Source organism: Papaver somniferum, chromosome 8, assembly GCF_003573695.1.
Source record: "Papaver somniferum cultivar HN1 chromosome 8, ASM357369v1, whole genome shotgun sequence".
Lineage (NCBI taxonomy): Eukaryota > Viridiplantae > Streptophyta > Magnoliopsida > Ranunculales > Papaveraceae > Papaver > Papaver somniferum.
Window position 1 is genome coordinate 18,497,542 of NC_039365.1, and position 22,194 is coordinate 18,519,735.

At 36.5% G+C, this 22,194-nt stretch overlaps 3 protein-coding genes across 4 annotated transcripts; 1 reads left to right on the forward strand and 2 right to left on the reverse strand.

The window, feature by feature from the left end:
- Positions 1 to 1,721: 1,721 nt before the first annotated feature.
- Positions 1,722 to 2,946, reverse strand: LOC113305205. Its single transcript, XM_026554290.1, has 3 exons — positions 2,584 to 2,946; positions 2,145 to 2,406; positions 1,722 to 2,032 (listed from the first exon to the last, which is right to left on the reverse strand). Exons 1-3 carry the CDS (start codon positions 2,944 to 2,946, stop codon positions 1,722 to 1,724), a joined length of 936 nt encoding a protein of 311 aa, XP_026410075.1.
- Positions 2,947 to 5,102: 2,156 nt separating this feature from the next.
- LOC113305207 (pre-mRNA-splicing factor 38B-like) lies at positions 5,103 to 5,768 on the reverse strand. The gene has a single exon (XM_026554291.1). It carries the CDS (start codon positions 5,766 to 5,768, stop codon positions 5,103 to 5,105), a length of 666 nt encoding a protein of 221 aa, XP_026410076.1.
- Positions 5,769 to 17,208: 11,440 nt separating this feature from the next.
- LOC113303030 (leucine-rich repeat receptor protein kinase EMS1-like) lies at positions 17,209 to 21,448 on the forward strand. 2 transcript variants are annotated; one of them, XM_026552018.1, is made up of 3 exons: positions 17,209 to 18,339; positions 18,439 to 20,561; positions 20,656 to 21,448. In XM_026552018.1, the coding sequence occupies exons 1-3, from the start codon at positions 17,334 to 17,336 to the stop codon at positions 21,358 to 21,360; spliced, it is 3,834 nt and encodes a 1,277-aa protein (XP_026407803.1). In that variant the 5' UTR covers positions 17,209 to 17,333; the 3' UTR covers positions 21,361 to 21,448. The 2 variants fall into 2 exon arrangements, with proteins under 2 accessions (XP_026407803.1, XP_026407802.1); XM_026552017.1 differs by having other exon boundaries at positions 17,209 to 20,561.
- The last annotated feature ends 746 nt before the right edge of the window (positions 21,449 to 22,194 follow it).

Here is a 22,194-nt window from a genome sequence, read left to right on the forward strand (position 1 = left end):
TTATCTTCCCCTCTGATTTCCCCTTTAAGGAAGCTTACCTCTACCGGGTTAAGGTTATGGCTCTTCCCATCCGGTAATTCAACAACCAGTTGATTTCGCAGTCTCGCATATACTACCGATGAGGTTTATGGTTGCAAGACTGCACCCTAGGTGGGGTATCTTCGGACCAAGTGCATCATAGTCAGGACTTGTCAGGAGTGGCAAGGTACGCTCCAGACGCCCCGGGCACTCTTGACTCAACCCGGGTACCTCGGCGCCTTGAGAGATACTTTCTCACCTTAGGCTCTCAATCTAAGATTATTATCTTAGACTGAAAATTTAAGGTATCTCTCCCGGATGGGCATTTTCATTTTTTCTCACCCCAAATCTCCACAACTCAAGTTCCAGGGTCGGTGTTGCTTTCCCTTGAGTCATGCTTTCTAGGTTTCTCTGACTATGACGTGCGGTAGGTCTTATTTTTACATATTCTTTTGCCTCTTGCATGTATGCGAACTAGGTTGCACGCCATATTCAGATTCCTAGTCTATCTGATAATAAATATCATTTCTGTTGCCTTATTTTAAAGTCTTATTTAAAGATTTAACTCTTTCTTTTTTCTTTGACGTAATATCACTATATGAAATTTGAATTTTTCATTCCATATTTCCAATATTTGAGTTTTCACAACTCTAGTACAAAGATCTTTTATTGTTTTTGTATCGCATAAAGAAAAGCATGTGCATTTCTCATACTACTCTTTTTCTCTCCTTAAGCTTGCAAATGTTTTGCAGAATATTAGTTCTCTATGCAAGATTCTTAGAATCCTTTGTTTTTGTCTTGAAAATAGAACTTCTGCTGCATGCCTCCTTCTTCTATAGAAGCAATATATGATTCGCTTAGCACTGTTGTTCGCAGAAGATTCTGCTTCAGTATTCTGCTTATTTGTTTACAATTAACTTCTCAGCTTTAATTTCTGCAAAAGTTTGTGCATTACTCAACTTTATATGTTGCATCTACCATTAACTTCTCAGCTCTTTGACTCTCTGCGATACGTTGTTTCCAATTCCTTCGCTTACTTTCTCTTTCTTCTCACTTATCAATGTCGATTTCTTCAGAGTTCCTACTTTAAATTGTATCTCCTTTGATTATTCCAATGCCATTAGGCAAAGGGAACTTTATGCATTGATGAAATATCGATGCCACCCCCAGTATATTGTGCAACCATGGTCTACCAATTAAAGCATTATAAGGTGATTCGACATCCACTACACAGAAAACAATGTTCGTTGATAGGTTCTGTAGGAGAATTCACATTGTCACTTCTCCTTTTGGCTTGTTCGCCGCTCCATTAAATCCATAAATTTTATATGTTGAAGGAATTAACTCATCATCTCTTCCGCCCGTAGTTTTGTATGTGTGATAGAAAAGGATATCAACAGAACTCCCAGTATCTATTAGTATTTTATTCATAGCCCATGTGTTTGCTTCATCCTCTTCATCGTCCTCTACTTTCGGATTTGGATTAATTCCTAATCTTACCACCAATGGACATTCATGTGATTCTCCTCCGCCTGGTGTTTCTTCGTGCTGAATGAGATAACTTGTTTTTTCCACTCTTTTAATGGTGATACTTTCACAAGATTTAGGATCTCTTTGCCTTCAACATCTCTCGCATACACCCTACTTAAGATATTATCATGGAAATCTTCTATATTCTTGAATGAATGTATAATCAAATTACACTACAAGTTCTTCGCTTTCACACCTACTTCAATTATATGTGCATTCTTTCCATTATCCACTTTATACTCATTTCCCCTTGGTGGTGGTGGTGGAAAATTCTTTGGTTGTGCTAAAAAATGGTTCAACTTTCCCTGTTCAATCATCCTTAATATGATTTTCCTTACATTTCTGCAGTTAGTTGTTGTGTGACCGTGAAATCTATGATATACACATAATTCTTTACTCCTCCTCCCTGGTGGTGGTTCGTCTCTTGCATTATGTGGTTCTGGAATATCTTCCATTAGGATGGCAGCTTCCCATATCTTATCCACTGTGGTATTCAACTTTGGCAAATTTATCTGCTCTCACACTATTCTTCCAAATTTTTTTATTATAATGTGTTTGTGGACCTCCATAACTTCCTGGTTGAATCGTATCAGTACCTCCGCGATTTTGATGTTGCTTTTCAAACTCTGCTTGATCTTCACTACCCATGGCTACCAGTTTTTGTTCCATTTCTGCAACATTCCTTCCTTGATTCCCTTGCGATGTACTCGCAACAGTATTTGTCAATCTTGGAAGTAAACTTACATTTCTACCCTTCACATCTGGTATTGCAACTGGGTACGACTCCACATCTCTTTGTTTCTCTTCAAGTGCTATGTACTCTTCTTGAACGCGCAATTCTGACATTGTTATCGTATCCTTTATCCGAAAGATTTGTGTATACAATAAATCTATAGAAAAGAGAGCATTGATAAATGCAAGAATAAGGGGTCGCTCATCTACTCGTCTTCCCATTTCGCTACACATGGTTCTCCAGCGTGTTGTTAGATGACGCAAAGTCTCATTTGTTCTTCTGCGAAGTCCGAATGCTGTCACAGTCCCTGGTCTTGACATATTATTGCTGATGTATTGTCCTAAAAAGACTTTCTGTAAATGGTGAAATGACCCAATGGATTCTACTGGTAGCCCTTCAAACCATTTCAAAGCTTCTCCGGCCAAGATCGCAGCAAAATATTTACACATGACTGCATCATTATTTTCCCATTGCAATAGAGATCGAGTGTAGGCTTTCACATGTTGTATTGCATAAGAACTTGCATCAAATATACTAGTAAATACTGGTAAGCTGCACTTGGACGGTATCGTTGCCCTTTGGATTTGTCTTGTAAAAGGAGCTTTTACAGCTTCTTCTACTGCTTCTTCTAATTGTCTCCTTCCACCATTTCTTCGTGTAGTCATTATTTCTCTTAATTCTGCAATTTCTCTCAAAATTTATTCACTTAAGGTTTGATCTAAATCTTCTCGCATTGGTCTTTTTAATCTTGCTTGCCTCAGTATATTCTCATGATTATTCTGACTGATAGGACTAGAAGATGCCTACAATATTAAACTGCAAGTGCACAGTATCGATATGCAACATCGGGCAAGCACACGTCGATCCACAGGGACAAGGTGGGTGTTGAGTTGAAACTATGGCCTTACGACAACTGATTCACTTTAAAAGATAACCAAACATGGGGTGTTTTGTGTCGATACGACAAGATTAAGATTGATTATACTAAACAAACAAGATTAGAACAAACACAGAGATAAACAATTATAGGAGAGGTACTAAGGCATTCGAATCCGCCACTTAACCTACATTAGATAATTCTGTTATCGAAGTTACTCTGGTCCTTTTAACGAACAACGATGAAGATTCGAGTCGACCGCATATTCAAGGTGATCTGAAGATGGATAATTAATCACAACTAAAGTATTCATCCTAAGGATTAATTGTATGATTAAAGCACAACTAATCAAAAGATAAATCGATTCATTTAAGGATGAGTTGCATCACAACAACATATAATTATTCCAACTACCCAGGTTGCATATAAAAAACAAGGTGAAAGTAATATGTTGTAGTACAAAGATTAAATCTAACCTTAAGAAATTAAGCACAACAAGAACAAATTCATAACCAGAATTATCTGATATTAGATTAAGAGCTTCTTCTAATCCCTAGTTAGAAAATTAGAACATTATAAGAACTGGAAAATAAACCTAAATACTACTACTTGCTTGCACCGGCTAGTCCGGGCTTGAGTTTTACAAACAATTTGCATCCCTATTTATACACAATTCCACTAAATTCCTATGTTATTTGATAATTGGAGAATAAACACTCACCCAAAATGCGTTTTCTAAGGAACCCCTTTTGGAATTAACTTTACATCTCCTTGATTTGATGTTTGATTTAGCTGTGAAGAAACCCTAGCCTTATCTCTGTCGATCCTAGCTTCTAAGGTTACTGATTTTGATAAGAGAGAAGCTAATATGGAGATAGAAAGAGACTAGGAGGTTAGGTTGATTGATTGCATAGGGTGGTTGATAGGGTGGATGTGCTTCAGAGTTGGTCGGGTGTGATTGATGGAGATGGGAAGGTTGTGAACTGATGTTTTGCAGAGGGTGGAGAAGATGAGAACGAAATGGGGAGGAGTATTTGGTTCTGCTCGATTAGGGGAAGGATATAGGATACTCGGGTGTGAGGTGGGAGTATCAAACGTTGATACGCAGTGTGGAGATTCCTTGGATGATGAGCATCTGTATCAAATCCGAAGGCTCAGACCTGAATAGGGATTGGGTCTTGGTTACCTGTATGGACTCTGGATTTTATATCTCAGACTGTGGAGATTTGTATGAAATAACATTTCCATTTCTTCTTTTCATGTGACTGCCAAGAATGCTCCACTGCCTCATTTATCATTTAACCATACGACTTTGCAAAAACAATCTCTAATTGAACCGACAGGTGGCAACACCCTTGTAACTCATCATTTTATCAATTCCTTGATCCAACAAATGCCTCCAAATTAATTTTCTTACGCTCCATTCACCGTCCCGCTGATCTCTTATTCATCATTTTCTCAACCCCTATAACACAATACAAAATGAGATTATTCCGACAAAATTACTCGCTAACGGACATATACACAATATACAAGATTTTGACATAAAATAGAACATTAAAACACTAGATATGTGATAAACAACAACGAAATGATCTAGATATATGCATTATAATGCACTGATCATTGACGTACTGCCTCTTGTATTTCGCATTCTTCAGCTTCTTCTCTTCTTCGCCTACAATTTTCTCTCTCAATGTTCATATCATTATGCACTCTATCATGCCTCTCTTCTTCATCTCTTCTTTGTTCTGTATCATCCATGCGATAACGTTCGCGTCGTCTTAATCTATTGTCATGATTGTTTTGACGTAACGCTTCCTCCAATTCTATCTCTTCAATTTCTTCTCTTCTTCTCTGTCCATTTCTTTCATCTCTCGCACGTGTAATCTCCTCTTCGCGCTCATACTGATTCCTCACCATTTCTCTTCCATGTAACATCATCTACTCTTGTCTTGGATCATCTTCCTCTCTTTCAACATTATGATGTGTGCAACGAAGAAGCTCACGTGGATGTTCATATCGTTTATTTCCTCGATCTTGAATTGTACATCTTCTCTCTTGTTGATCCCGTGAATTGTTATGTTCTTGCGAATTTTCTTCAATAACTTCCATGCGATGTCTTTGCCTATCATTTTCACGGTTAGATTGACTTTGTTTTGATGAACTTCTGCTTGACCTTGATCTTGACCTTGTAGCACTTCTTGATCTCTGTTCATGTAACCTAAGATTTTCTTCTCTCAGATCATCATTTTGACGAATCAAATTCGCACGCTCTTCGTCATCTCTTCTCCGTTCTGCAATCAATCTTTTTCTAAGTTCTGCAATTGTCATATCTTCTTCATTTCCATAAATTCTTTCTGGCATTCCAGTCCTTTGGGTTTCTTCTCCAGTAGAACTTGTTTGCGAAGTATGAACACTCATTCTATCATAATTAATATCATTGTTCTGCTCTTGTTCGGGCTGAGGTTCATGTTGGAGTTCATTTTCTTGAGTTTCTTCTATTCTTTCCTCTTGGTGATCAAGATTTGTAATTCTTATTCTCTCTGCGATTTTATTGCTCCTTCTATCCGTTGTTCCTTGCTCAATAGTAGATCCGATTCTCACCATCTTTAGTTTCAAAGAATTAAAAGTTTTCTCCACAATTTTCAGATCTTACTTTTTCCAAAATTCAATGGATTTACTAACATGATTTATCTATCCCTATTTCTAGCGCCAAAAATGTAGTTCCAAGTTTCCTCACAACCACACTCCACTATAGCTATGATCCATATTAGGTAATCATCATTAAACTCTCCATTGATTTATCAAGACTTAAGTCGGTTTACAAGATGGATACAAGTATTACAACAATCTTACTTGCTCCTAGATTTACTTTCTCTCTCCTGATTTCCTATCTAACACTTACTCTCCGAATCCTTCCACCAGTAATAACCTCTCCTCTTTATATAAGATCTTACATAGTGGATGACAGCTAAGAGATCCTTTATTTTCAGAATCTTTATGCGATACACTCGCTCATGTACAATCACTCGTTCTCGCACCGATCTTCACACTTTACTCGTGACTTTGCTGACATCATCCATTACATCATCCCAACCTTGCTTTGTGCGATCTCCCTCGTTTAAATTATATAGTCTTCACTTCGCATACTTACTAACATGTGCGATATCTCACTCATACATTTCTATTTACCACTTCCCCTGTAATTTAAATCACATGTATGGGTCGGGTGAGGTCCCCTACAAAGTCCACATGAAAAATAAGTGAAATCATATGCCGGACCGGTACTAGTAGTATGTCTTACACCAGAAAAAGTTGTTAAAGACATAACACCAAAGTACGTACCGAAGCAGAGTCAGTTTGAATGACTGAATGAATGAATGCGAGTTGCGAAAATGAATCTAGCTAGCTTTAACCTGTCGCTATCATGCGAGAGAGATAAGCGTGCACATTACGAGAGAGAGGGAGAGATGCACTGTTTATAACTTGTCACTTTCTTATTGGTCTCCTTCTCTGCAAACAAATTAACTTTCAAGTTTAAATTTCTTTTCTTTTCTTTTCTTTTCCAGAGAAATATATTTGCAGGTATTGCATGCTGTGTATAGTGCTAGTCACGGAAAAGAAGACAGAGATAATGCAATGATATAGACAAATGCATTCAAACTCTAGCTATCTCTGCCATAGTCTGTCTATACCTTTCGATATCGGTTTTCCATTTTTTGTTTCATCGTTATCCTCACAACTTTGTATGCAAAATAAGGCAAGGTACTTCTGATAAAGAAAAAGAAGAAAACAAAATAATTATTATTACATACGAGACATTTTGAGAGTGATGGGATATATGAAACTGCATCAAAGCTGCCTCATTTTGCCATTTCTTGATCACAGATGAATTTCACTGTTCTATAACGTGTAGCAGTACAGTAATATTTGGCGTTAGTGTTTTGAACTCTATTTGTCTTCACTCTTTTACTTTATTCATAGAAACCAGATTCTCTTCTTTTTTTTTCAAAACATTTTTCTCACTTTCATTCATTCTCCCTAAACTCTATAGTCTCTATAGAGATACCCTATGATTCTCTGTATATATGTTTTACTTTGTTGGATATGGCTTGGATTTCATTTCCATGATTGACAGGTATGGTTCCGTTTGCTATTCGTCAAAAACCTACGCAGATGATAGCTCAGACTATATGCAAATATATTATCCAAAACTCATAGCTTGTTTTACGGACCTAGGTCCTAGAGATCTGATTGAGTGAGTGAGTGTGGATTCAACAGTATTTCATAAATTGGCAGAGGTGGTAGTTAGCTTTGATCTTTCTGCAAGGCTTACGTTTGCGTCTTAACTTACATCTTCTTGCATGTATTAAATTTGTCTCCAGTTAATAATCCGTCTGTTTAAGTGGTTGGGCAACTTCTGAACCGGAATCTGCTATCTGGGTGATGCATCATGATTGATGCGAGAACAGTCTAGTACACTGCAAAATTTTAATTGTGATACTGACGTACACAAATAACCAAAAATGACGCAATTAAGGATACCCCGATAAGTAGAATTACATAAGTAAATATAGCTAGAGCAAATCAACAACAATTACTCTCCCATGGAGTAGATCACAGTAAATAAATGCAACAACCGTATAAAGACACCACCTAAAAAGTAGAAAATAAATGCATTCATGGTAAATAAATATTATAATGGATGACCATTATCATTATTGACTTCATTCAATTTATCGTGACCATAGCTTTTGTTCCTATCTTCTATCTATATTCAGCATTGGGCTGTGGCATGACTCCATTATTACACATCAACAGCTATAAATTTGATTACTTGGATCGACATAAAAGACTTGGTATAGTGCCCCGCTAGACTTGTGCGATGTTGTTGAGCATTTAGATTCAATCTCCACATGTATTAGTGGTCTAGCATGAATGAGACCTTACTTATTTTTGCTAGTAATTTAGGCTTACAAGAACACGACATTTAGACCTATGCGATATTTTAGTGGCAGGACCAAGAGCAACCAAACCGTAAAATGGGTCATTTGTCCAAATATTTTTAAATCAAGATTCAAATGGATATGTAAAAAATAGTTTGGGTGAAAAGCCAAAAAAAATAGTAATGATGAAACTGGATACATCCTGTGTAAATTAAAAATAAAAAAAAATATTTGAAAATGGGCACGATAAAACTGGTTACATCGTGCCTATTTTACATTTTTGTCCATAATTGTCCATTTCACCCAAAAATTGTTGATTTTGGTCTTTTCAATCTATTTTGTGCAACCAAAACCGGTAAACCAATATTAAAATCTTGGTCTACCGCACCTCAGAGGGCATAGTGACATTTTAATCCACGCGTTTTTGCCGTCCAGTTCTGTACAGCCATAGTGCCACGCAATATAGTAGTATTACGTAAGATGTTCACGGCTCCAATTTGATGTCGTCATTTTATGCCATGTTTTGGGACCCATAGGGTGTACTTTTCGTACTTTGAACTCGAACTAAACCACATCAGTATCAGCAGATTAGGATTTGATTCATATGTTGTCAACGCTAATCATTTACATCTCATAGCTAAAATTATATAAAATGAACACTAAATTATCATTTTCCAAAGCTTCTTCCACCGGCCACAAGTCGATAGCTATTCGTTTCCTTGGCGATGTTCCAACTTTTTATTTTGCGAATAAAGCGACGTTTCACCTTAAACAACCATATCACTCCACCGTAAACAAAAAAAATAGTTTAAATTGGATACTCTGAACAGTATGGTAAGTTTTTTCTAGAGCCGTCAAACGGGCAAGCTAGGGTCAACCCGGTCCTACCTTGACAAGTCACGGACGGGTTAGGGTCAATCCTAGTCCTAGTACTGTTCATGTACAAGCCTAAAATCCCAATCCTAGACGGGTTGGCTCTGACGGGTTGCGGGTTGGCTGGTAAATTTGACTTTATTATTTTTGTGCTAAAAATATGAATACTGAAAACAGATTACAGATTCCACAATACAACTAAAACATGATTGAAATGAACCAAACCAAAGTTGTGGAGTGGAATACATATAGACATAGTTACATACATATATAAAACCAAAAAGAAATACAAACTTCCACTTTTACTGCCTACCAGTTTACCACGGTATCACCTACTAAAAGTCTAAAACACTTCATCACTACACTAGTGAAGAGGAGACCATAATAACAACCAATTCCTGCACAAAAGGTATCATATTCATTAATAAGGAATTAAGGATATAGGTCCAGGATTGTGATTCATATAAGAATCCTCAAAGTGACAGTAACTATTATCTATGTTTGTCCTTTTATATACAAAAGTGGACAAACTGAAGTACTGAACCGAAGCTACCGTCTAGTGAACTACCTTTGAAATCTTGAATCACAACCTAAACCCTCATATGCAGTCACATATACAATATATATCGTTAGTGTCTCCCTTCATATTTATACAAAAAATAGGAGACAGTGATAATATCATATGGAAGTCCAAAATATTTCCTAAATCAGTGCCCAAAAAATGTTCTTTTTCCATGTATCTTTGTAATTTTGTGTTTAGAAGTGTATCACTTCAAGATGCTCCAGTATGAATCTGTAATTTCCAGCAAAAAGTATATCAAACAAAAGGATGTGTTAATGTAAATAAATAGAATTTTCATAATTACCCGCTTTATATCGCTGAAGTACAGATACTAATTAGATGCATAAGAACTTACTGCCTCATTGTTGTTTGCTGGCTCAAATGCTAATACATCCTCACTAATATCATTATCTTTCACTTCCTCAACATCAGTTGATGCATCTCCTACATATAATTGAAAATAAGTAATTATCAATCTCATATATATTGTTAAATAGACTTACAACTAATTTTAAATATTACTCAAGACACTTAGCCTCTTATAGTCTTACCGATTCCATATATCCAATCACGAGTTGTTATCAATGCCTCGGCACTTTCAGGTGATAAGGAGCTGCGATATCTGTCAAGTACCCTTCCCCCAAGGCTAAATGCAGATTCCGAAGCAACAGTTGAAATAGGAATTGATAAAATATCGGTTGCCATTCTTGTATGATTAGGGTATCGTAGTTCTTGGCTTCTCCAATACTTCAAGATGTCAAAATCAGTTGACATTGATCCTGATGACTCACTTAGATATTGTTCTAGTTCTGACTTGTCAGATTGTTGACCACCATTTTTTTTTTCCGCGGCAAATTCCTGCATCAAAAAACTTCAACAATTAACTACCAGTTCTATATGGACAGTTATAGAAATGTTCAAGCAGTTAAAACTTAAAGAAATATCACCTGCATAAAAGCACTTCCATTGCGTCCAGAATTCCCACCATTTACAGTACCCGAATTCTGAGTTTCATTGGTTGTCGAACCTCTTAAAGTTGACGCCGTATGATACTCTTTATAGAGTGCCGCCATCCTTTTTCTAATAATATCAACTTCCTTCTTCATTTCACGCTCAACAGGATACACCTTTTCTAAAGTAAACTCTACAAATTCAAACTTCAATCGAGGGTCTAAAACGACTGCCATTGCCAATATTGGACTCAATTTTTTCCAATACTTGGCAAATTTTTCTTGCATTTTCTTCGCCATGTTTCTGATGAACTCAATGTCATTAGTTGTCTCTTGATCTAATAATACTTTAATCTGACAAACCCCATCAAAATAAAAATTAGAAGTAGGATACTTGTTTCCAGAGAATAGAGTCGTGAGGTCATAAAAGACCTTGAGAAACTTCGTGACCACTTTGATTTCTCCCATTCTTCCCCATTAGGAGACTCTGCATAGTCAGGGTCCACCAACCTCAAATGAGTGAAGACTTTTTCATACGAAATACAACTTTGCAACATAAGATAAGTAGAATTCCATCTTGTCTTAACATCTTGTCGAACACCCATCTTTACTGACTAAATCGCTGACAGTATCCAAGAAATTTTGTTTTCTTCTTTGTGAACCTTTAAGGTACTTCACTGCTAACCTTATCTTGATTACTGCTGGATCAATCTCTGTCAGTCCATCTCTTACAATAAGATTTATTATGTGACACAACACCTTATATGAAAGTTTCTTTTCCCAGTATCCGACATAACATCCTTGCAATGAATCGACTCTTCATTATCTTAACACATGAAGTATTTGATGCAGCGTTATCCAAAGTGATGCTGGTTACTTTTCCTTCAATTCCCCAATCATTTAACATCAGAAATAACTTATCTGAAAGTGCTTGACCAGTATGGGGTGGTGGCAGTGGAGAAAAATTTAAAAGAAACTTCTGCAATACCCAATCTTGATCAACAAAGTGTACTGTTAAACTTATGTATCCAGTGGTGTTGACGGAGGTCCACATGTCTGATGTTAGACATATTTTACCTGGAGCACATTGTAATTTCTTGCGAATAACTTCTTTTTGGAACTTATGCATTTTAAGAATATCAGACCTTGTAGTATTCCTTGATATGGTTTCAACATCGACATTCAGATAACTACATAACTCCCTAAATTCAGTCCATTCTACACAATTAAAGGGGAGATTTTTACCAATAATTAGTCTTGCAACTAAATCCTGAAACTTTGATTGATCTATTTTGCGTGCACGAGTAGCCAGTTCTCCATTATTTGTAGATAACAAAAGTTTCCCCACATCTTGCATCTTCAGTCTAGGGCACTTCTCTAAATGCCTTGACATAGTTGATGTTCCTCCTTTCTGACTGTCATAAGCATATTCCTTCCCACAATGCTTGCACATAGCCTTTTCTTTACCATCTTTGTCTCGTGACCAATCAAAATCATTCCATACTTTTGATGTAAATTTCCTTTTCTTTGAAGCATGCTCTTGAATTGTCATTGACTCTACTACTGTGATATCCTCTTCACTCATGACATCGTCATGGTCTTCTTCAACTGACATTTTAGGAAGCTACATAAAGAATTCAAAAATCAAAATTAGTAAGCCTTGAGCTACATCACAGGGGACTAGAGCTGTCAATAATTAAAATCCCAACAAGTACACATCCCAAACTGGCAAAGGAAAAGCCAACAAAAGTATGCTTTTTTACACTTTCATGTAAGCCAAAATAAAACATGAGCTTTCTGATTCTGACATGCTGCATATGGAGTTCATTTCCATTTTCAGAATCAGTAAACCTTTGTAATTCAAATAAATATTCACAAGCATAACGTAAGCAAGCTATGCATTATTAATTTATTATAGATTGACATTAAGAGATAGATTGACATTAAGAGACATGAGTTAACAATAAATGACACAAATTCGTGAAAAGGAGATTGGGGTTCTAAGAATCATTCCACAAACACCTAACAGTACTTAAAACAAGTTATGCATTAAAAACTTAGAACTACTCACCTATATTAGGAAAGTAGAAGTAAAATCATCGGCCAATTTTTCCTATTCTTCTTCAACGGTAGTCTAAAGAAAGCCCTAACCCCTGAAAATCAAACAGATAGTTAGAATATTAAAAAAAAAAGATCATTAAAGTTAAACTTAAAGATCAAAATCTAATCTATAACTTAGAAGTGAAAAAACAACCTAAAGGATAAAACTTGGTTAGTTGATTACGAGTAAATCCCTAACCCTAACCCCTGAAAATCAAACAGAATAACAGATAGTTAGAAAATTAAAAAAAAAAAAGATCATTATAGTTAAACAGTAAACTTAAAGATCAAAGATTCAAAATCTAATCTAGAACTCAGAATAGAAAAAAACAACCCTATTTAGTTTTAAGTTAGAAAAAGAGACGAACACGAATACGGAATACCTCTGCAGCTCTGCTTTGCCTCCACCCTCCAGTCCAGATCTAAAACTTAAGAGAAGTTTTCTGATTTTTCTTTCTTTAGAAAACTTAGATAAGAATGAGAAGTACCCGGTTACCTGGGTAGAAGGTAAAATACTACCGATACCTCCGATTCTAGGTTACTATCATAATTTAACGGGTTGGCTGGTAACCCGCGGGTTAGACCTAGCCCGGCTTGTTTTCTATTAGGGTCAGATATAACAGACCTAACCCGGCCCGTTTAGGAAACAAGCCCAGCCAAGCCGAGTTGAAACAAGCCGGGCTAGGGTCAACCCGCGGGTCGGGTTAATAATTGACAGCTCTAGTTTTTTTAATTCGTTTTTTTCTTTCTGACCGGGCAAAGAGAATTGATTAAAAGACACGTAAATCGTGTGTAGAGCGGAAAACCAACAGAAAAAACAACAAAGTAAAAATAAAGCTACGATAAAGTTGAACCACAACAAAAACCAATGCGGCACTGCTTTTTTTTTTTGCAAAAAGAGGGATCCCTCATTCATTGAACGTCAAGTTTCCAGATGCTCCGTAATGGGAGTTCCTATGAATCATTTCATCATAGTTCCATGTTTGGATATTTAGATAAGTTAGGATTGCCCATAAGCTATTTCCATTCCAAGTATTTTTTATATCATACTTATTACAAAAGACTACTAATTTAGCTGCCCATATTATGTCTATTCTCTTTACCAAAAAAAAGGCATTCACTCTAAAGTTTATATCAAACTTAGTGGTATTTCCAAAATCCTTGCTAATTTTGTATCTTCTCTCACTGGATTTGGCGTACACTCCTATCAGCCGGAAGAGAGTCTGGCGAGAATCGTTTCGGAAAGTAATTGTGTGCCCACTCCAATTTGTTGCCCATCGGAAAGCCACTTCTTCTCCTTGAAGCTCTAATTGTTATGTGGTAGTGCAATCTGTGATGATGTCTCAAGCTTCTCTAATGTTACCTGAGTAATCACATAAAGTTAGAGAAATGACAGCATTTGATCCAGTATTCATCATTGTCAGTGTTATGTTTAATTTTAGATTCATGTAGCCTGTCATCCTTTCCAGATCTGAATAGTCAGCAGATTCCATGTTTGTTACCATAAGATTTTCATCGATTGTTGAGTTGTAGTACATTGTAACCAGGTCTTGTTCCCATTTTATAGTTGTTTATGAATTTCATTATCTCATCAGCTGTGGTTGTACTCTCTTTACTTTTATTTTTGAAGACTACATCGCATCGTATCTTCCAAACATGCCATATGGTAACACTACATAAAACATTCCATTCTACAGCATAACCATCTCTATTGTTAGTTCCCAAATAATCATTCAGCCATTCATGAAAGTCAGTTGTGCCATTTATAATGAAGTTCATATCGAAATTTAAATGTTGCCAAACTTGTATGGTATAGTTACATTTCATGAACAAGTGAGATTGGGATTCCTGACCCTCCCCACAAAGCTTGCAAGTCGTATCAGTGTCAGGCAGAATTGCTGCCATACACATGTTATTTGGTAGGATGGCATGAGATGCCTTCCATATAAAGTGTTTAAAAGAAGGAAAGGTGTTCAAGTTCCATATTTTCATCCAGTTTTGATTTATATCCCCAAAAGAGTTTATGTGATTATAAAGATATTTTACTGAGAATATCCCTTTTTCATTTATCCTCCAATGAGGTATGTCCTTCATATTATCAGAAGGTATATTTATTTGCTTAACTAATTCAACTTTCTGGTTATCGAAACATTTTGCAAGTTTCTCTAAGTCCCAGGTGTTGTTTAAGGTAACCAAATCCTTGACTTTTGATAAGCCATCAATATCAGTTGCATGTTTATGAATCGGGATGTTTGTTCCTGGTATCCAGGAATATTCCCAAATATAAATAGTTTCACCATTTCCTAGTTCCCAGCAACATCCCTTTTTGATTTGGTGAATTCCTGTTAACATGCCTTTCCAAATCCAACTATCCCTCCTGTTGGGAGTTTTTTTTATGTGAAGTATGTCACAATTAGGGTAATATTTAGCTTTAAGGGTTTTGGCGCAAAAAAAATCAGGATTCTCTTTTAGCCTCCAACCCATTTTAGCAATCATTGCTACATTGAAGTTTCGTATATCTTTTATCCCAAGACCTCCCTCTTCCAATGGTTACAAAACGACTTCCAGTTTTTAAGGAAAACTCCCTTTTTTTCCTTTTTCATTTTCTTCCCCACCAGTAATTTCTCTGAAATTTTGTAATGTTATTGCATATATTAACTGGGATTTTTAAACAATTCATTTGATAAGCATACAGTGAAGTTGAAACATTTTTTTATCATTACAGTTTTACCTGCCAAGTTTAAATTTGTTCCCCTCCAGATGTGCAGTCTACTCTTCACCGTTTGAACTAAGGGCTCAAAACAGTCCATTTTCGGTCTATTGGTGATAAAGGTGACCCCGGGTATTTATCATTTTGGGGTATGTCCTTAACACCTAAAATTTGTTTAACTCTCTAACGAATGTGTGTTTCAGTTTCGGGGCTGAAAAACACACCCGATTTGTTCAGGTTGAATAATTGACCTGAAGAATCACCAAATTCAGTGAAAAGCTTAACAAGGCTGTGATAGGCTTTGTCATTTACCTGGCAGAACACTAAGCTGCCTATTGACAAAACAATAAAAACCGATGCTTAATGACAATTAGCATACTTATCAACATCTTCTATAACTAAATCATCATGATTTTTTGCGAGATCGCTAAACGTTTCTTCACGATTAGTCTTTAGAATTGGAAATTCTAATCCCCATGAAAAATCAAACTCCACTAGTTTATTTGCCGAGACTTTGTTAGCAACTTTAGATTTAGGAAATATTTTCTTTTTTAAACTTGTGAGAGTACCCATGCATATACCATTAGATTTCATACTCAATTTCATACCAATTCCTATAACTGGCTTTGACGAAGACGACTTTACAACGCTAACCTTTGGATCTTCTGAAGCTAGCTAGGAAATGCCATCTCTCCTTCGTGTTCTTTGAATCCATAAAACCTGTTATGGGATTCAAACCTAGGGGAATGGCGGGATCACAGGATGAGGTACTTGTACTTTCAACTTTCTTTTTATCGTCAACGCTAATCGTATGCATCCAATAGCTAAATTATTAAAAATTATCACTAGATTTTTGTTTTCGGAAGCTTCTCCAACGACACCACCGACAACTATTCGTTTCCTAGGCAGTATTTCAAATTTTCAACTTAAACAACATTTCCCAATAGAGAACATTGGTATTGCTCTAGCTTATTTTTTTTATTAAGAGAGACCCTTTGACAATATAATACCGTAGTTTTAAAGATTATCTAAACTCCGGCCCTATCTCAGAGGTACGACAACAATAATCGGCCTTTCAAATGTTTTTGTTTAGGAAGTTTGGTTGGCTTTGGGAAACACCACCTTAATAACCCTTTTAAAAGACAATTACAAGTCAACTAAATCAAATCATATCAAATCAAAAAACAACAAAATCATGAGTAGAAAACAATGAAATCTGCACCATTGATTTCAAAATTTTTGTCATTGTGCCCAAATCAAACATCATGTTTCATCCCTAGAAGACAAGTTTTCTCATTTTTAGTCTTTCTTTAGCAAAATTATATTTTCAGACTTTGTCTCTCTTTTCAGCAGGAAAGACAACTCATCTGACTGACCACATTACTTTCTTTCTTGTTCTCACGTCTTATCAAATCCTCTTTCCATTCTCAATCCCTGTGCAGACGCATAATTACAATAACTACCCTTCTCTTACCATTTTCATGCATAGAAACACTGCAGACTTTAAATGTGATTGCCAAACTCGCCAACAACCCATCCAAGGGTAATTTCGTCATTCTAAAAATCACCCGGAAAATTAATGTTTTGTAGTTTTGAAAAAAAAACTTTATGGTTTTAAAGTCCCTGAAAAAGTAAGTTAAATATTCTGTCAGTCCTTTTGACTGGACTACCCTTATACTTGTTCACTTTTCAGGTGTTTTTCGAGGGTGTTATTGTCTTAATGAGTCCAGTACATTTTGTGTTTTGTACTATGGACAGCTTTTCTCAGACATGCGAGGAGGTCTTTTCAAATGTAACGTAACGTTTCGGACTTATATTTTCAGAGCAAAATTTATTGCATGAATAAAACTCCCTGTTTTCATGACTTCGTTTGCAGAGATTTCAACTTCCAAAAACATCAGTATTTAGTTGCAAAGATTCACAGCTTAAATGCCTCTCTACCTTCTTGTCTCTCTATCTCTATAGCTCAATACCACACTGTAAAAAAATCACAAATAAAACCTCCATTCAAGCTCTTCATTTCATGTGAAAATGGCGATGAAGATTCTATCTTTCCTTCTTCCTGTTCTTCTTGTATGTTTGTTTCTCTCATCTTCTTCATCTAGTTTCGTTTCAGTTCAAAAAGATGAAAACCCAGAAAGAAAATCACTTTTGTTATTCAAAAGCAGTTTAGAGAACCCAAGTGTTTTATCTTCATGGAACCCCTCTGTTTTTTATTGTCAATGGAAAGGTGTACACTGTAATAAAGATAACCGAGTTACTTCAATCGTTCTTTCAACTCAGTCTCTGAAAGGTCCTATTTCTTCTTCTTTATTCTCTCTTTCAAATCTCATCACTCTTGATTTATTTGGAAACCAGTTTTATGGCAATCTCTCATCTTCAATCTCTAGTTTGCAATCTCTGAGAGAATTGATTCTCAATGAAAACTCATTATCAGGTGAGATTCCTAGTCAGTTAAGTGAGTTAACTCAGTTAGAAACTCTGAAACTTGGTAGTAATTTCTTCACCGGAAAAATCCCAGCAGAGCTCGGAAAACTGACGGAGCTTAAGTTTCTTGATTTGTCTCTGAATGTTTTAACCGGAGATATCCCTGTCGAGCTCGGGGAACTGACTCGCATTGAAATTCTTGATCTTGGTAATAATCTTCTGTCAGGTTCTCTTTCTCATACTCTGTTTACACAGCTGAACTCTCTGGTTTCATTAGACATTTCTAATAACTCATTATCTGGTACTATCCCATCGGAAATTGGAAATTTACAAAATCTCACCGATCTTTATATCGGAATCAATCATTTCTCCGGAGTTTTACCACCAGAAATTGGAAACTTACAGAATCTTGAAAACTTGTTCTCTCCTTCTTGTTTGATTAAAGGTCCATTGCCTGATGAAATATCAAAGTTGAAGAATTTGAATAAGCTTGATCTTTCTTATAATCCATTGAAATGTCCAATTCCAAAATCAATCGGAGAATTAGAAAATTTATCAATTCTTAATCTTGTGTATTCTGAACTGAATGGTTCTGTTCCGGCAGAGCTCGGTGAGTGCAAGAATCTGAAGACATTAATGCTTTCTTTCAATTCATTGTCTGGTTCATTACCTGAAGAACTATCAAAATTGCCAATGTTATCATTTTCAGCAGAAAGGAACCAGCTTTCTGGTTCATTACCATCTTGGTTTGGGAAATGGAAGACAATCGATTCTATATTGTTGTCCAGTAATCGTTTTACGGGCAAAATTCCACCGGAGATTGGTAATTGTTCTGCACTTAGTCATATTAGTTTAAGCAATAATTTACTTAGTGGTGAAATTCCTGAAGATATTTGTATTGCTGTTTCGCTTTCAGAGATTGATTTGGATAGTAATTTGCTAACTGGTACTATTGAGAAGACATTTGTAAATTGTAAGAATTTGACTCAATTGGTTTTAGTTAATAATCAGATTAGTGGGGTGATACCAGAATATTTATCTGAGCTTCCATTGATGGTAATTGATATTGATTCGAATAATTTTACTGGTGAACTTCCGGTAAGTATATGGAATGCAGTTAATTTGATGGAGTTTTCGGCTTCGGGTAATTTCTTGGAGGGACATCTTCCTGTTGAGATTGGTAATGCAGAAGCACTTGAGAGATTGATTTTGAGTAACAATGGATTACAAGGGAAGCTGCCCAAAGAGATTGGTAAACTGAAATCGCTTTCGGTTTTATCGTTGAATTCGAATTTTCTTAGTGGGGTTATTCCATATGAGATTGCTGATTGTGTTTCGCTGACGACGTTGGATCTTGGTAATAATAGTTTTATGGGGTCGATTCCAGGGAGAATTGTTGGTTTGGAGCAGTTACAGTGTTTGGTTCTTTCGCATAATCAGCTTACCGGATCAATACCTTCGACCCCGTCTGCTTATTTTCGGCAGATTAATATACCGGATTCAAGTTTTGTTCAGCACCATGGAGTTTATGATTTGTCGTATAATAGGTTGTCGGGTTCAATACCTGAAGAGCTTGGTAATTGCTTTGTGATTCTTGATTTGTCACTGAACAATAATAGGCTTTCTGGGAGTATTCCAAAATCGATATCTCGGCTTACTAATCTTACTTCGCTTGATTTGTCTGGTAACGCTCTCACGGGGACGATTCCGGACGAGTTAAAGTATTGTGTTAAGCTTCAAGGACTGTATCTTGGTAATAACCGGCTTACGGGTATGATACCTGAAACACTTGGTTACATCACTAGTCTTGTGAAGTTAAATTTAACTGGAAATATGCTTTCGGGTTCTGTTCCTTTGAAATTTGGAGAGCTGGATGGACTTTCTCACCTGGATTTAAGCTCGAATGAACTTAGGGGAGTGTTGCCTTCGTCTCTTTCAGGCATGGTTAATCTTGTTGGTCTCTATGTTCAGCAGAATAAGTTGTCTGGTTCTTTAGATGGACTATTTCCGAGTAATATATCGTGGAGGGTTGAAGTCTTGAATTTGAGTATGAATTTCTTTGATGGGAATATCCCAAGTTCATTGGAAAATTTGTTGTATTTAACGTATTTGGATCTTCATGGAAACATGTTCACAGGAGAAATTCCTGTTGAGCTTGGGGCGCTTGAGCAGCTTTTATACTTTGATATTTCGGGCAATTCGCTTTCTGGAACAATTCCGGATAGTTTATGTGCGCTTTCAAATTTGTACTACTTGAATCTGGCTGATAACAGATTGGGAGGTTTGGTACCGAAGATTGGAATTTGTCAGAATTTTTCAAAGATTTCTCTTTCTGGCAACAAAAATCTGTGCGGGGGAATTCTTGGTTTGCACTGTGAGATGAGTGGGATTCATGGAGTACCACCATTTCTAAATTCATGGGGATTGGCAGGAGTAGTAGTGGGCAGTGCATTTGTTGCTCTTGCGGTTGTTTACATATTGATGAGAAGGAAAATGAGTAACAGCAGGGAAAGTCCTTCAATGAAGTTGGATGACAGCAAATTTAATAGCTCTACTGATCCAAATTTTTATTATCTTAGCAGTAGCAGATCAAAAGAGCCGCTAAGCATCAATATTGCCATGTTTGAGCAGCCTCTACTGAAGCTAACCTTAGTTGACATACTTGGAGCAACTAATAATTTCTGCAAAACAAATATTATTGGAGATGGAGGGTTTGGAACTGTGTATAAAGCAATATTGGAGGAAGGAAAAACAGTTGCTATTAAGAAGTTAAGCCATGCAAAAACACAAGGTCACCGCGAATTTCTAGCCGAAATGGAAACATTGGGCAAGGTAATTACAGTTTTCTGAGTTTTCCCATTCTACTGTTAATTTATTAACTAAATATCATATTGATTTCGGGTGATACATGTTTATGGTTTTACAGGTAAAGCATCAAAATCTGGTTTCGTTACTCGGGTACTGTACTTTTGATGAAGAAAAACTTCTTGTGTATGAATACATGGCAAATGGAAGCTTAGATATGTGGCTGAGAAACCGAACCGGTGCTCTTGAAGTTCTCGACTGGTCTAAGCGTTTCAAGATTGCATTAGGATCTGCTCGAGGACTATCTTTTCTGCATCATGGTTTCATTCCTCACATCATTCACAGAGATATTAAAGCAAGCAACATTCTACTAGATGAAGATTTTGAACCAAAAGTTGCAGATTTCGGCCTCGCAAGATTAATCAGTGCTTGTGAAACACATGTCAGTACTGATATTGCTGGAACTTTTGGTTACATTCCACCAGAGTATGGCCAGAGTTGCAGGTCTACAATAAGGGGAGATGTATATAGTTTTGGTGTTATCTTGCTTGAATTGGTTACCGGGAAGGAGCCGACTGGTCCTGATTTCAAAGAGATTGATGGTGGAAATCTGGTTGGCTGGGTGCATCAGAAGATCAAGAAAGGTGAAGTCATTGATGTTCTTGATGCGATGATTATGAACGTTGAGACGAAACAGGGAATGCTACGAGCATTGCAGATTGCAACTTTATGTGTAACTGAGAACCCAGCTAAAAGGCCAACAATGCTACAAGTATTGAAGTTCTTGAAAGGGAACGACGAAGAGGAATCCGGGAATGATCCATGATCATTGTTCCTGTGTTCCATTAGTACTGTAAATTTTAAGTAAGGCTTGTAATTGTTAATTTTCTCGTTCTCTAGTATCTTATAATATATTTTAGCAGGTTCAATTCTTGTTCTCTGTATTCTATTTCAGCTAAAGAAAAAAAAAACAAAGCGTTTTCAGGGGCCACCCGAAAGGATTTAGGGGCCATCAATTTATACCCAGCCAAAGACTCTAGTTAAGGGGTACCCTATATGATATTGAAGTTACATAAGTGCCCTTCTGGTAAAACTGTATAAAAACCAAATCAAAAAAAATTCTACTCATTTCAACTCTTCTTCTTCCAGTTTCATATTATCTTCCGATTGTGGAAGAATTTTTTTTTTCCCTCGTTCTTGTGTTCAACCGAAACATCGCCGCGAATCGTAAAATCAAAACATCGTCGATTCGTTTATAAAACAATGGATAAGGGAAATGAAACCCACAGACCTAGAACCAAAAACGTTGCTCGGGGTATCGATCCAAAGATTGGGATTTTAGCAAGAAATAAAGAAATTCTTGCTGCAAATGAAGAAGAACGCGAAGAACGCGAAGAAGAAGTACCCGTCGATGTAGTCGGTGGTGGCGATTCCGATAGTCAAACACTCCGTCAACTTCAAATGGCCCCAATTAGGTAAGAATCTATCATTTTTGGGATTTATTTCGCTTTAATTCGACGAATCGAGAAAAAAAATTTCTAGGGTTTTCGGTTATTTATCCAGATTCGGGCGATATTCATGCTTATTTACTTCCGAATGTAGTCGTGTTCTTCATTTCTCAAGAACATCGACAGTATTCGGGAGAAATATTTGATGGTTA